This window comes from Chroicocephalus ridibundus, chromosome 3 (genome assembly GCF_963924245.1).
Source record: "Chroicocephalus ridibundus chromosome 3, bChrRid1.1, whole genome shotgun sequence".
Taxonomy (NCBI): Eukaryota; Metazoa; Chordata; class Aves; order Charadriiformes; family Laridae; genus Chroicocephalus; species Chroicocephalus ridibundus.
In genome coordinates this window covers 99,871,502-99,885,346 of record NC_086286.1, presented here as the reverse complement: position 1 = coordinate 99,885,346, position 13,845 = coordinate 99,871,502, and the positions used below count along the sequence as shown (strand labels likewise).

Below are 13,845 nucleotides of genomic sequence, written 5' to 3'. Positions count from 1 at the left end.
TTGATATGTTCTGTTATGTAGAGTAAATAGAGTTCTGAAATTAAGCTTTTTATGTTATAAAATCTAGTACGACTTCCTACAATGGGAGATAACTACAAAACCACACGATCCATATAGTTGTTTGGAGTATGTTGTATGTTGCTTCTCTACTTCATTTCCTGCTGCGAGCTGGTTTTGCATTGCTATCAATACTTAACTTTCCTTCTTTCTTCTAGATATTATTTAAGAAAGTCCTGAAAGGAGAGGTTACTCCAGACCATCTAATAAAAATGAGCCCAGAAGAACTGGCTTCCAAAGAACTGGCTGCTTGGAGGCAGAGAGAAAACAGACACGTGAGATTTGTCAACTTAGGCTGTTTGATTGACTGCCTATGTGTATTTAACTTCTGTTTTCAGGTTAACGTATGTAGAAAGAATAGAATGCGTGTTGCACAAAGCAACGCTGACTAATCAGGAGGATCTCTAAGAATGTATTTGGTATTAAAAACCCAAAGACAGAACTGGAAGAAGTGTAGTAAATTCCTGAAAGAGGGAAGCCGTGCGTTTTCCTCTGCTGTGCAACTTTGTTGCTGCTTCCTCATTCTTTGTTCTGTCTCAAGAGCTGAAGGCTTCTTTGTCCGTATTTCCAACAAGATTTTAAAGCTCTGGCTGGAGCTTTATAGACAACAGTTTCTTAGAAAGGGAGAGAGATCTCTTAGGACAAACCAAACTCAGCTGGTGTTTTTTATAACTTACATACTCATGGAGCATGACAATTCACCCACCCAGAAGTAAACCTGAAGCTGAAAACTTGATCTGCCAGTCTGAAAGGCAGTCTAAAGGGGGAAAAAAACCACCCACACCTAAACCCCAACAAAGCATAGGAAGTTTATTAGGTTAGTTAGAGCATTACTTCTCTTGAAACAGAAAGTCGCTATATTTATAGCTGTGTTGCCAATTTAGGTGCAGAAGCAGGAATATAAGGAGCTGTATTATATTTATAGAAGATGCCTTTTGCTTAGCTATTACCATGTTGATTGGGCAGTTAGTCCTATGAAAGTTAACTGCAGCTGCTTAGAAATGTCCAGTTTACAGCATCAAGTGTTTTGGTTTACATCCTCTGGGTTTATGTTGGCAGAATCTTTGTATTTATATGCATGCCACTTCACAGAACTGAAAGGCACAAAATTGGGGTTGCGTCAACATGTGCATTTTGTGTTTGGGTTTTATGATACTAGGAATTGTGTGTTATATCAGACTATATCAGATGATTTCTGATAAAAACTTAATGAGCAGGTAGTGTAACATGGAGTAGATGGAAATTCATCCTCTTCAATGCTGTGTTCTCAGAATGAAAAAGTGTTCAGTGATAAGTGACTCAGTTAACTGCGATTTGCATTGCAACATTAATTGTTCCTGAGGTTTTTTCCTTTTCTTTGCATATTGCGACTAGACCTGTTTACAAAACATAACAACTTTTTGCTAGTTCCTATGTAAAAACACTTGTTGAATTATTCTATTATCTCGAAGTCGTTTTGGGGGCCCAGAAAGGCATGGGAAGTTTGTTTATTCTGTAGATACCTAAAGCCCAGCTTTTGTAGTACATCTTCATTACTTTTATTTTTATAAACATCAATAAAATACAGAAAACATACCATACAAAAACAATATTCCACTGCTGTGGGGAACAGCCTCGAAGCAAAAGTGCTTGCAGCCCAGAAGTGCTTGCTGGTGCTTGCAGCCCAGAAGGCCTGTCGCATCCTGGGCTGCATCAAAATAACAGTGGCCAGCAGATCCAGAGCGGTGATTGTCCCCCTCTACTCTGCTCTCGTGAGACTCCACCTGGAGTACTGCGTCCAGCTTTGGAACCCTCAGCACAAGAAGGACACGGACCTGTTGGAACGGGTCTAGTGGAGGGTCACGAAGGTGATCCAAGGGCTGGAGCACCTCTACTATGAAAACAGGCTGAGAGAATTGGGGTTGTTCAGCCTGGAGAAGAGAAGGCTCTGAGGAGACCTTATAGTCCAGTACCCGAAGGGGGGCCCTACAAGAAAGCTGGGGAGGGGCTGTTTGCAAGGCCATGTAGTGATAGAACGAGGGGCAGTGGTTTTAAACTAGAGCAGGGTAGGTTTAGATTAGACATTAGGGAGAAGTTCTTTACAATGAGGGTGGTGAGACACTGGAACAGGTTGCCCAGAGAGGTGGTGGAGGCCCCATCCCTGGAAACATTCAAGGCCAGGCTTGATGAGGCTCTGAGCAACCTGATCTAGTTGAAGAAGTCCCTGCTTACTGCAGGGGGGTTGGACTAGATGACCTTTGAGGGTCCCTTCCAACCCAACACATTCCATGATTCTGTGAAAAGTGTATGCTGCTCAAAAAATTACTGAAGGGTCCTAAATATTTCAGAGAAATACTTCAGAATTTCTAGAGGTTGAAATGGAATACAACATATAAAATAAATAGCAACGTATCATTTGTCTGTATTTTTGATTTTCCTGTGTAAGCAAGACTTAGAGACTGCTACTTGCTAATTTTTTTTTTTTTTTAAGTTTCCCCAGTGTGTTCAAAAGTAACTGTAGGCATTTGGCAGACCGATAAAGCAATCGTGGAATCCTTGTTTCCTTATGAAACCAGGCTTAAAATATTGGGGACAGCCAACACAAACTGTTTCTGGTTTAAGAAGGAGAAATTTGCTTTAAGAAGTAATTTTAGAAATAATGGTTGATGTTTTATTTTTTGCAAGAGAGCAAAGCAGTGGGGCTGGTCAGAATTAGCATATCCATTACTTTAAGAATACATTTAAATGTTTTTTTAAGGTGGAGCATTAGGTTTATGTACTAAAAACCCAGCTCTGGAAAAATGATAGAAATCTATATTTATGTCCTACGTTGTCCTGAGTATTATGGGAAAAGAGTTGATGCATTTTTTTTTTCTTCAGCTTTTGGAAAGTCAGAATTACCTATCTTTAAATTTAGTGTTGAAGGTCTGCTTTAGAACTTGTTTAAATCCATGCCCTAGAAGTACTTGCTGCACTGTAGGTGAAGTGAGACCAGCTGCTTATGCATTTGCTTTAAGAAACTATTTGACTCTTGCAAAATAAGAATATATTCTTGGTTTGGTTTTTTTTGTGGTCGTCCCCCCCCCCCCCGCCCGAGGATTTCCTAATTGCAGTCCTATTTTCTGTTGTTACATTTGTGGATATCCAATTGTTATTGCATGGAAGTAAATGAACATAACTTCCTGTTTTTACAGACAATTGAAATGATCGAGAAAGAACAGAGGGAAGTTGAGAGAAGACCTATCACAAAAATTACTCACAAAGGAGAAATAGAAATTGAAAGTGAAACACCAATGAAAGAGCAAGAGGAAGTCATGGAAATTCAGGTAGAAAAGAAAATGTGGCAACACAGTGTATTTAGTTCCTAGGTAATAGGGTTGTAAAGTGGTTTGTTTATGATTTTGTTGTTTCAATCTGTAATTATATGTTAGGTCTGTTTAGAGTTTAATTTTTTTTTAATCTTTACTGACTTTCACTTCTGGGCCTGGTGTCTTTGTTCTTTCCACGTTGTGTCCGTGACTGTATGATGAATTCTCCTAATAGTAGAAAATACTTTAAATCTCACCTAAAAGATATTTAGGAATACTAATTCATTCTTTTAATGTGTTTGTAGATTTTGTGGTAGCCTTTTAAGCTATATAGCTGAAGGGAGAGTTTTATTTCTGAAGGGAAGAAAATACCATAAAATATTCAAGCAATATGAATAGCAATATTAGGAATATTAACAGAAAAAAACCCAACTAACTGAAATGTGTTTGAGTTTTCTTAGGAACCTAATATGAAGTTGTTTGAGAAGTCAGAGGAAGCTGAAAAAGATAAAGAAGTAAATGAATCTGCATCTCCAGACACCACAAGTCAACATAAAAATCATCTCTTTGATCTTAACTGCAAAATCTGCATAGGTAATTTTGAAAAGCATCTCAAAATAAATACATCATGCTTGCGAAATGCTTTTCAGTCATAAATCTCAGTATACCTCAAGGATGTAAATAAATGGGGTTTTTTGCTGACAAAGATGTGGAAGCAGTGTTATAACTTACAAAAGAGACAATATTAAAATTACAGGCTATTGGCATAAATTTGTCTTCTGTTAAAAAAAAAAAAAAGACTGATGAGAAGGACATCCCTTTCATGGGTGTAAATGCTATTTTTGATTCCTCATTTCTTTATCCTATCCCACTACAGCGGCAATATTTATGTATACATTGTATATATTTATACAATAGTATAAATTTATATATTGTATAAATATGTATAAAATGTATTATTTCTTTATCCTATCCCAGTTCAATGGCAATATGTAGTATTTTTGGTGCATCTTCCATGTCTTCAGAGGAAATCCTCTTTTTGTTTCTTTAATTAAAAATAAAAGCCATTGCATTTCATTCTCTGTAGGCCGAATGGCACCACCTACTGATGATCTTTCTGCGAAAAAAGTGAAAGTGTCCGTTGGAGTTGCACGGAAGCAGTCAGACAACGAAGCAGAGAGCATCGCAGACGCGCTTTCTTCAACATCAAGTATTTTAGCTTCAGAATTACTGGAAGATGATAAGCAAGACTCATCAAAATCGTCATTCACACCTCTCCCAAAGTAATATAAACTGTAGAAACAGGATTTTTAAATGGAAGACATTATTAGTCTTGTTAAGCTATTATGACTAAAGCTAATGTTTTTTAAATGTCATTTCATTAATCCGTTTGTGTAGTTGAAGTTGTACACCTCTTCTTAGGAATGGGGTTCTGTGCCAGAGCAAGTGATGCTATGCTGCTATGTAAAGAATACTACATATATTGTTATGATTACAAACTTCTAATTAGCCCATACTCGTTTTGGGAAAAGTAAACTTCTTTACGTTTTCTGGTGCAGCAAGGTCTAAAAAGGCATGTGAGTTCATATTAAAAAAGTTAGGATATAGATTTCATATTGTATTTTGCTATTGAGGAACGTAGTATGGACAGTGCTGCATTTGAATGAGTGCGTGTTTATATACGTGTATATAAAGTTAGGGAATTTGAGATCGCCCTAAACAGAGCATTTACACTGGTAAATCAGGTTAGTTTCAAGTCTCAAAGCAACACTTTTCTGGAAATGACAGTCCAAGAGCAGCTTGTCTGATGCTTTGCGTATTTGCTGTCAGCTCTCCGTTTTCTTCCACGTTCTGCTACCCACTAAAGAAGGAATTGCAGTTTAGGAGTCTGTTTTTTTCTGGTTTGAGGGAGGAGTTTATACAAAAACATCGACTGCTGGTTGTTTAGAGTTGACCAGAGTTTGTGCTGAAATTCTGCCTTTATCAGGACAGTGGGATCCTTTACTGAGGACAGTGGACTTTGAATCTTCAGCAAGCTATTCAAGACACAAAGCCGTCATTTCTAGTGTGGACAGAATCGTAGGTTACTGTGTTAGTGTAACAGCACAACACCTGGTGCTACTGGGCGGCTGGCTTAAAACTGCTAGCAGCATGCCTAGAATATTTTGATAGCCACATGTTGGGAAATGGGGGTTGGACTAAATGATCTCCAGAGGTTCCTTCCAACTCTATGATTCTATGAAATGTTGAACTGTGGCTGTAACCTTTCCCATGAGGAAAACCCTCAGGTTGAGAAACACTCTCCTGTGAAATTATTTAAGCCTTTCCACTTATTCTTTGCAGCTGCTTTGTTGACAAAACTGAGGCTTTTTTTTTTTTTGAAGGGGGGAAAAATGCTGTTTCGTACAGGTGGTGATATTGGAATGGGGAGGAGGTGCCCACAGCAGCTGTGGAAGTGATGGATGGGTGAGAAGAGTTGAGGACCAGCTTGTGGGGCAAAGGAAGGGAAGGGGGACGCAGGTGGTGGGTGGAGAGTGTTGCAACAAAAGGTAGTAGCTCTGGGAAAGCGGGGTGAAGACAGGCCTGCAGGCAGTATGTTGTCTTCTCCCCCCCTCCCTGTGGCAGGGGAAGATCTTACTGGGTCTGCAGCACCTGTGCGTGTTCGTGTGTCTTCAGCAGCATTTAACAGCTCTTGAACTAAAGTTATCCATTCTCAAAAGATACAGTGATGTGCTGCTTATCTGGTGGTCCTTCACATCACGTAGATCTACTCCATTGGAAGATGAGAAACGTGGTTGTCTGTCTCTTTCCATTGACCCTTAAAAGTATGCTTAACTGAAAAAGAAAATTCTTAATGACACATAATGTCTTTTGCAAAGATAGATTATGATTTACATGATCTTGCATAATATATCATGTTCTAAACAAAGTGGGCTTTTTGTTTGTTGTTTTTTAGGTCAGAAACCCCTGGTACTGTGGAATGTGAAAGCCTGTTTCTGGCACGCCTGAATTTCATCTGGAAGGGCTTTATCAACATGCCTTCAGTGGCAAAGTTTGTCATTAAGGCTTATCCAGTTTCTGGCTCTTTTGAGTATTTAACGGAGGTATTTATATTTACTGCAAAGAATGAAAAATTCATTTATTAACTTTTATTAACTTTTACCTTGTAGGCTAATAATAGTATAATGATGAAAGGCAGTGGAGCATGATCGTTGTACTGAGTAAAGTACTTGTGGGAGGACGTGGGTTATGGTGTGTATTTGTAAGTAGGTATTTTTCAGTTTCATGTCCTACGTGGACCCGTGGTTCATCAGGATTCAAGTTCTTTGATATATTTTACAATGTTTTGCTTTCATCTCACTGAAAGCTGTTTCTTAAGGATGAGCAGCAGCATTTCCAGAGCTGGTTTTATGTTGAACTGTTTTTTGTTTATTATGGAGCTTCTTCTGTAGTATAAAGCAGCAGGGAAAGGTAGGACAAAATTTGCTACTGAAATAACCACCTCTGCAGCATCCATTTGCTGAGTTAGAGGTGAGAAAACTGTAGCTCAGTTTTGAATTCAAAGCGTTAAGCCAGTCAATACCAATTTTTGGAAGAGAAGTTTCTGCTGGTAGTTTCCGCTGACAATGCGAGAAGTCTTCTCACCTTCTACAACAGAAACCTGCTTAACAGGGGTGATTTTTTTGCCAATCTGATGGCAGTTCTGGTCATAACCTTCCATTATAAGAATAAAATAGTCCCTGCGGGGAAAAAAAAGTTTATGTAGTGTTCTCTTTAGTGTCTGAGAGGCTGAAAAAGGTAGGCTGAAAAGGGTGCAACTGCTTATAATAGTTGTCTTTGTGTCATAAAATAAAGATTGGAGAGCTCAGAAGGCTCAATGTTGCTTCTTGCCAGTGACACAGGATGCATCAGCTTTATAATTTAAAGGACTCAGGTCTTCTAGTAACGTGATTATCTTTACTTCGCTGTAAATCTTCAGTCAAGTGCAGGGCATGCAGTACCCCTTAATACTCAAGGATTGTTTTACGAATATGATGTGCTTTTCAAAACCCTTCTGCTTTATTTCAAAAAACTGGGTGTTTCTTACGTGTTCCTAAATGATCCTGAAAGTCCGTTTTTTTTCACTCGTGAGTAGGGAATTCAATAATATCCAAGAACAAATTTATGTCTATATATACATGTGTGTGTAGGTTATGTTTTTCCCCTCACAATTAAGATTCTGAAAGTTTATTATGTTCCTTCATAGGCTCTTACAGCACTTTCATCTTACAGATACCTCAAGTGTTTCCAGAGCACAGTAGTTATGTTTGCAGTTAATGTTACTGAAATAAATAATTTTGGGGAAGGTATAGATGAGCAGTATTGAATGATAAATAATCTAATACAGATTTGCACTGAAAATCCTAATTTAAATAACCAAAATTTAAATATAAATTAATTTGCTTCTACTGTTGTAACTTCTATTGATACTTTAAAATTAAAATTTAAGAACTACAAGAATTAAATATGTTTTGAATATATGAAATAGGTACTCTGTATGAAGGATTTGCCACTGTATGAAGGATTTGCACACATCTGTTGTCCTTTCTCATAGGATTTACCTGATAGCATTCAAGTAGGTGGCAGGATATCTCCTCACACTGTCTGGGAGTATGTAGAAAAAATCAAAGCTTCAGGGACCAAGGTAAGAACTTTACCCATGGAAGGCTTGCTGTTTAACATACAACCTATTCGCCCTAAAGATCTTTTTATTTTTCCTGGAATGTTTGTGACATACATGACACTGTAAGGATAGATTAGATAACTGACAGTTATGTTGAATGGGATGGATGGCAGCTGATGGCGTTTATTTTCTTACCTTAGTCTGTAATTTTTTTGTTTGAGAATACTTGTGTTCCTTTGAGACAGTAACTCATCGTGAATGTTTGGACACCACCAATGTCTCAAGTGTTACTCTTTAGTTTCGGTACCGTTCCAGTATTCAAAACCATCTCAGTGGTCCGCTGCTGGACTTGTCCCACTGTGTGCAGGTTGTCCTCGTGCTGGGAAGCCCAAAACTAGACAGTGTTCTCCAGATGCTTTCTTGCAAGTGCTGGATAGACGGGAATAGTCATTTCCTGCTGGCTTCTCTGGTTCTGACACCTAACATGCAGTTGGCCTTCTTGGCATGGATGCGTCGCTGGTTCACATTCAGCTTGTCCACCAGGACCCCTGTGTCCTTTTATGCCAGGCTGCTTTCCAGCGAGTCCCTCCCCGGCCTGTCCTGGTGCAAGGGGTTGCTCCCTGAGACGGAGTGAGATTTTTGCATTTGCCTTTGCTGACTTTCATGAAGGTCAGCCCGTTTTTTCGGCCTGCTGAGGTTCCTCTGAATGGCAGCCCACGCTCTTTAGCATGCTGACCGCTGCCCCTAATGAGGTGTCATCTCAGTTTTGCAGGGGGTCTCCTGTCCCATCTTCCAGGCCATTAAGCAAGCCATTAAACAGCATCGACTCCTGTGCTGGGCTTTGCTCATAGTTCTGGGATCAGAATACTGGTCTTCCTGCAGTATTAATGGATTTCTCAGACACAATAGGCTACAAAATAAAGCTTTCTAGTAATGTTAAGGGTGGGGAATAATTACGTAGAAGCTGGCATGCTTCCCGAAAACTTGTCATTTAGCTGGCTGATAAAATGTTGGCTTTTTTGTCATGCACTGTAATTCTTTTTTTTTAATACTAAATGCTTTTTAGTTGTTTGCTCCAGTTTTCCTTAATTATTTTTGGCTCTGTTATTGCTCCTTCTGTCTCTGTTTTTCTCTGCGTTCTTTTTCTCCTCCTCTAAACTCTGCTTTTAAATAAAGAGCAGTCACTAAAACAGGTAAAACTTCATGGAAAAATGTATCTGACCGTCTTTTTCTCTCTCTTATTGTACACAGGAGATCTGTGTAGTTCGCTTTACCCCTGTAACTGAAGAGGATCAGATATCCTATGCATTGTTGTTTGCCTATTTCAGCAGTAGAAAACGCTATGGTGTCGCGGCCAATAACATGAAGCAAGTGAAAGATTTGTACCTCATCCCTTTAGGTTCCTCAGATAAAGTCCCACATCATCTTGTGCCTTTTGATGGGCCTGGTAAGTACAGCTTGGGATACAGAACTTCATTATCATAAGGCTACTTAAAGAAGTTTACAACAGAAATATAAGAGAAAGTTGAATTTAAAAATGCCAGCTATTCTGTTCAAACATGTCATGAGTTTTCCATAGCATTATATTAGTTTCCTTGATAAGACATTAATTTCCCATTGTAAGATTATTCTGATACTTTAAAATATCGTTGTTGAAAATATCACGGTGTGTAACTTTGTTTCATGTTTACTGCATTCTTCCTCTATCTCAGGTGGCTTTGTAGGTTACAATCTCAGTAAATTCACTGATGCAAGCGAACTATGATAGTGGTCACACTGAATTCCAAATCGATACTGTAACTTTAAAATAGTATTTTTCTTTATTTGAAAGATACCAATTCCTTTTTTCTCAAGTGTTCCAACTCCCTTAAAAAAAAAAAAAAAAAAAAAAAAAAGAGAGACATGGAAAGTTGAAAAACAGGTGGGCAAGGGAGAAAAGATCCTGAAATGGCTCTCAGTTGTTCTGCTTACACCCGAGTTATTTTGTATCCATTTATTTTGGTGATAAAAATTTGCGGGTGATTTCTTCTTTTGAGATAGGCAGGGCCGAAATGAAGAGAGGATAAGCTACAATTTGTAATTTTTTTTTATTGCAAGAACCTAAATTATACTGAACAAAATACAGAGTGAAGAGATAGCTATTAGTATACCTTGCAACGCAGTGCCTTCCTGGAAGGAGGGGAGCACGTTGGAAAGTGACTCTTAGTAAATCTTTGAAGAAGTATGTCTAACACAAATTGATTAGGAGACTTTGTGGTTGCAAATGTGCTATTTGCTTTTCTTTTCTTTTTTTCTTTTTCCTCTTGTGCTTTCCTACCACTGTTGGCAGACGGTAGCTGTGTTAGACTAATACAACGTTTAAATTCTGTGCTTTTTCTGTGTGACTAGATATCCCATATAACTGCCTTGTATTCTGTATTTGGAAGTTATAGTGGGCCATAGAGTACGTAAAGCAGTTTTAATTTGCAATATTTGAAGTCATAATTTTTATGTTGGAAATATTATTTTTTTTATTAACTATTGTTTGTTATGTTTAATGATGGAAATTTCAATTGTTATAAAAAGAATACTTTCTGTAATACATTGTAAGAGTGTGGGGGTTATTTTTGTTAAAATGCTTGCCTTAACCAAAACATATGGAGGTGATAAATTGCTGTTATGATTTTGTACAGGGATTGAAATACATCGACCAAATTTATTACTGGGATTGATAATCCGCCAGAAAATGAAGAGGCAGATTACTGCTGTTACAAGTGTTACTAGTAGTTTTGTGGATGAAGCTTCTGAAGGTACGTTGAGTAACTTGCCACCAGAGAAGAAAAGCAAGCCAAACAAACCTGAAGTCTCACATCATGAGCTGGCACTAGAAGAAGAGGAGGAAAATGATTTTTTTAATTCCTTCACAACTGTGCTACACAAGCAGAGAAATAAACCTCAGCAATCTAATATAGAAGATGTTCCAGCAGTTATTGAACCATTGGTAGAAAGTAGCAAACATGAACCACCAAAGCCTCTCAGATTTCTTCCTGGAGTCCTGGTTGGATGGGAAAATCAGCCTTCTACTCTGGAGCTAGCAAATAAACCATTGCCCGTGGATGATATTCTCCAAAGCCTGTTGGGTACAACAGGGCAGGTGTATGAACATGGCAAGTCGGAAGCGAGTCCCAGTGAAGACATACCGTTATTAAATGAACAAGCAACCCTAAAAGAAGAAAACATGGATGTTGCTGAGGTAACTGCTGAAGTTAGCGAAGCAAAGGCTGGTTTGGATGATCTGCAGGAATCTGCTAATGCTACTGTAACTGGAGATGCAGCAGCTGCAGGGACCTCAAGTTCTGCAAGAAGTGCTGGATCTTTGATAGGGCTGAGTCTGAAGGGAAAACCTCCAGATGTCTCCACGGAAGCATTTTTAGCAAATTTATCTGCTCAGTCTCAGAATAAAGAAAGTGAAGAAAGTAAAGAAAATGACCCGAAGCGGCAGTTACCCGACAAGGACAGTGTTGCACAGGAAGTTAGAAGGACCACGAATTCCAGCTTTTCTTCTTCCTCATCAAATGCAGGGAAAAAACCCAATGAGAACAACGTTAATGTAGGCTCTGCTGAAGGTACCACTACTAATACCTCTAAATCACCACCATTTATTAATCTTAAGAGAGACCCACGACAGGCAGCTGGGCGAAGCCAGCAGACTAATGCTTCGGAAAACAAGGAAGGAGACGTCAGCAGAAGTGAAGACCGACAGAACGCTTCAGGAAATGATCAAATGGAACAAGAGAATAAACAGTCTTCTGGAGAAGGCGGCTTGAACCCGTATCAAAGTGATGCACAAGCCAATGAGACGCAGTATGGTTCAACTGCAGCCAAAGCAGATAACGCAGGTGCATCACAAGCGGAGGATACCAGACACTCGCAGGAAGATGCACTGATGCAAAACATTGAAACAGTGAACTCGTTTAGAAGAGGACCAGCAGCAACTTCATCTCATTTTGAAACTGAAAACTCTTCTCGTTCTGAATTCATTCCCAAAGGCCCAAGCCCTATTACAAGTGGCAGCTTCTCATCTGTTAGACCTCCACAGCAGAATTTTCAGCATCCTAAATCTAATCCTCCTGGATTTCAGTTTCAAGCTCCTGGGCCTCATAACTTCCCTCCACAAAACAACCCTATGTTTGGATTTCCTCCTCATTTACCACCTCCACTTCTTCCTCCTCCCGGCTTTGGCTTTCCTCAAAATCCAATGATGCCGTGGCCACCAGTAGCTCATTTATCAGGTCAGCCACCACACTATGCCGGACCCATTGCACAAGGGCTGCCAGTGGCTCACAAACAATCAAGATTTTTGGGGCCAGAAAATTTTTTTCAGAGTAAAGACAGTAGGAGACCAGAAAGACGCCACAGCGATCCTTGGGGCAGACAAGAACAGCATTTGGAGAGAGGGTTCAGTAGAGGAAAAAATGATCAACATAGACAAAGATTTTACAGTGAGTCCCATCACCAAAAGAAAGACAGACATGAAAAAGAGTGGAACAATGAAAAATACTGGGAGCAAGATTCTGAAAGAAACAGGCGCAGAGACAGAAACCAGGAAAAAGAGAGAGAGAGGAAGAGTAGAGAGGAAGGACAGAGAGACAAAGAAAGATTGCGATCTCCACACAGTGATAGGGCTGCTGATGGAAAAAGTCCCAGAGAGACTAGAAATCCAGAAAAAAAGACGGAGAAGCCTAAAAGCGAAGAACAGGCTCATGAAAAAGATAAGGAGAGGGAGAAAAGCAAAGAGAAGCATAGAGAACGAGAAAGTGAAAAGAACAGAGAGAGACATAGGGACCACAGTGACAGAACTAAAAGCAAAAGGTAAAAAGATGCAGGCAGTCTTTTAAAATCCTATTTAAATAAACTGTTAGAGTAATGTCGTAAAACTTTGTATAAAAAAAAAAAAAAAGAGCCTGCTAGGATTGTGCCATCTTTTTTTATTCAGTGTTGGTGTTTTGCAGAAACAAGTCTGTGTTTTGGTACCGCTCGACGTACCAATGCTCATCCTTTTTTTCATTATACCAACTATCGCTAGAAGTAGGAGTTTAATATTTTTAAAAAAATTTTACATTGCTGTATATTCAAAATTTTAAAGATTTCTTTTATTAATATGCAATAAAGGCTTAGAAATTTTCTTAGCTGATGAAGTTGGCTTTAGTCAAGTCTGCAATATAGTTGCTGCCTTTGGTAATTTGTGCTCTCTTCTGTTTTAAGATGCTCTGATAATTTTCAAGGTGAATTTCATACAATAACCTTCTTTTTAAATTGCACTGTTTTTAAAGACTGTAGCAAAGCCTCAGAATCCACACACATTACAACAAAATATAATACTGCTCCGTGGTGTGAAGAGTTTTGTTTGGTTTTTTTTTTTTTAAATTATTCAGTAGTACAATAAAATAATTCAAGTGTATTTCATTAGTTTTTCAAGTATTTCCTAAGCATCTGAAGCAGTCTGTGACCAGAAATTGGGAGGCTGAGCTGCTCGAATGTTATTGCTTTAAACTGCACTTGTTTTAATAAGAAAGCATTTTTAACCTAAATTCTTGAAAATTATGATTTGTAGTAGTAAATTCATTTCTCCCACCGTTTTCCATGCTTCAAAAACTTGAATACCTAAGCTTGTACATTACTTTGTGTTTTGCTATCCTTTTTACTGTAAAATGTAAATATTTTAAGGGATATTTTGATTCTAAAATGATAAAACTTTCTCACATACTGTGTGTGTTTGATTTCATAGGTGTGAAACTGTAGGCTGAATGAGTTTATACAGGAGGCTGAGTTACAGAACACCACATCTGTTGTACACTT

General features: G+C 38.6%; 1 protein-coding gene across 12 annotated transcripts in view; it reads left to right on the top strand.

Annotated features, from left to right (window-relative positions):
- The window catches only part of PHF3 (PHD finger protein 3), a 53,121-nt gene extending 39,276 nt beyond the window's left edge, over nt 1-13,845 (top strand). For 11 of the 12 annotated variants that reach the window (XM_063330259.1, XM_063330258.1, XM_063330261.1 and 8 more), the window contains 8 exons: nt 216-332; nt 3,231-3,362; nt 3,806-3,938; nt 4,432-4,627; nt 6,301-6,448; nt 7,939-8,028; nt 9,259-9,454; nt 10,680-13,845. In XM_063330259.1, the coding sequence (XP_063186329.1) occupies nt 216-332; nt 3,231-3,362; nt 3,806-3,938; nt 4,432-4,627; nt 6,301-6,448; nt 7,939-8,028; nt 9,259-9,454; nt 10,680-12,862 (3,195 nt within the window). In that variant the 3' untranslated portion in view covers nt 12,863-13,845. The remainder of the gene's footprint in view (nt 1-215; nt 333-3,230; nt 3,363-3,805; nt 3,939-4,431; nt 4,628-6,300; nt 6,449-7,938; nt 8,029-9,258; nt 9,455-10,679) is intronic. The other variant, XM_063330269.1, reaches the window with a different exon arrangement.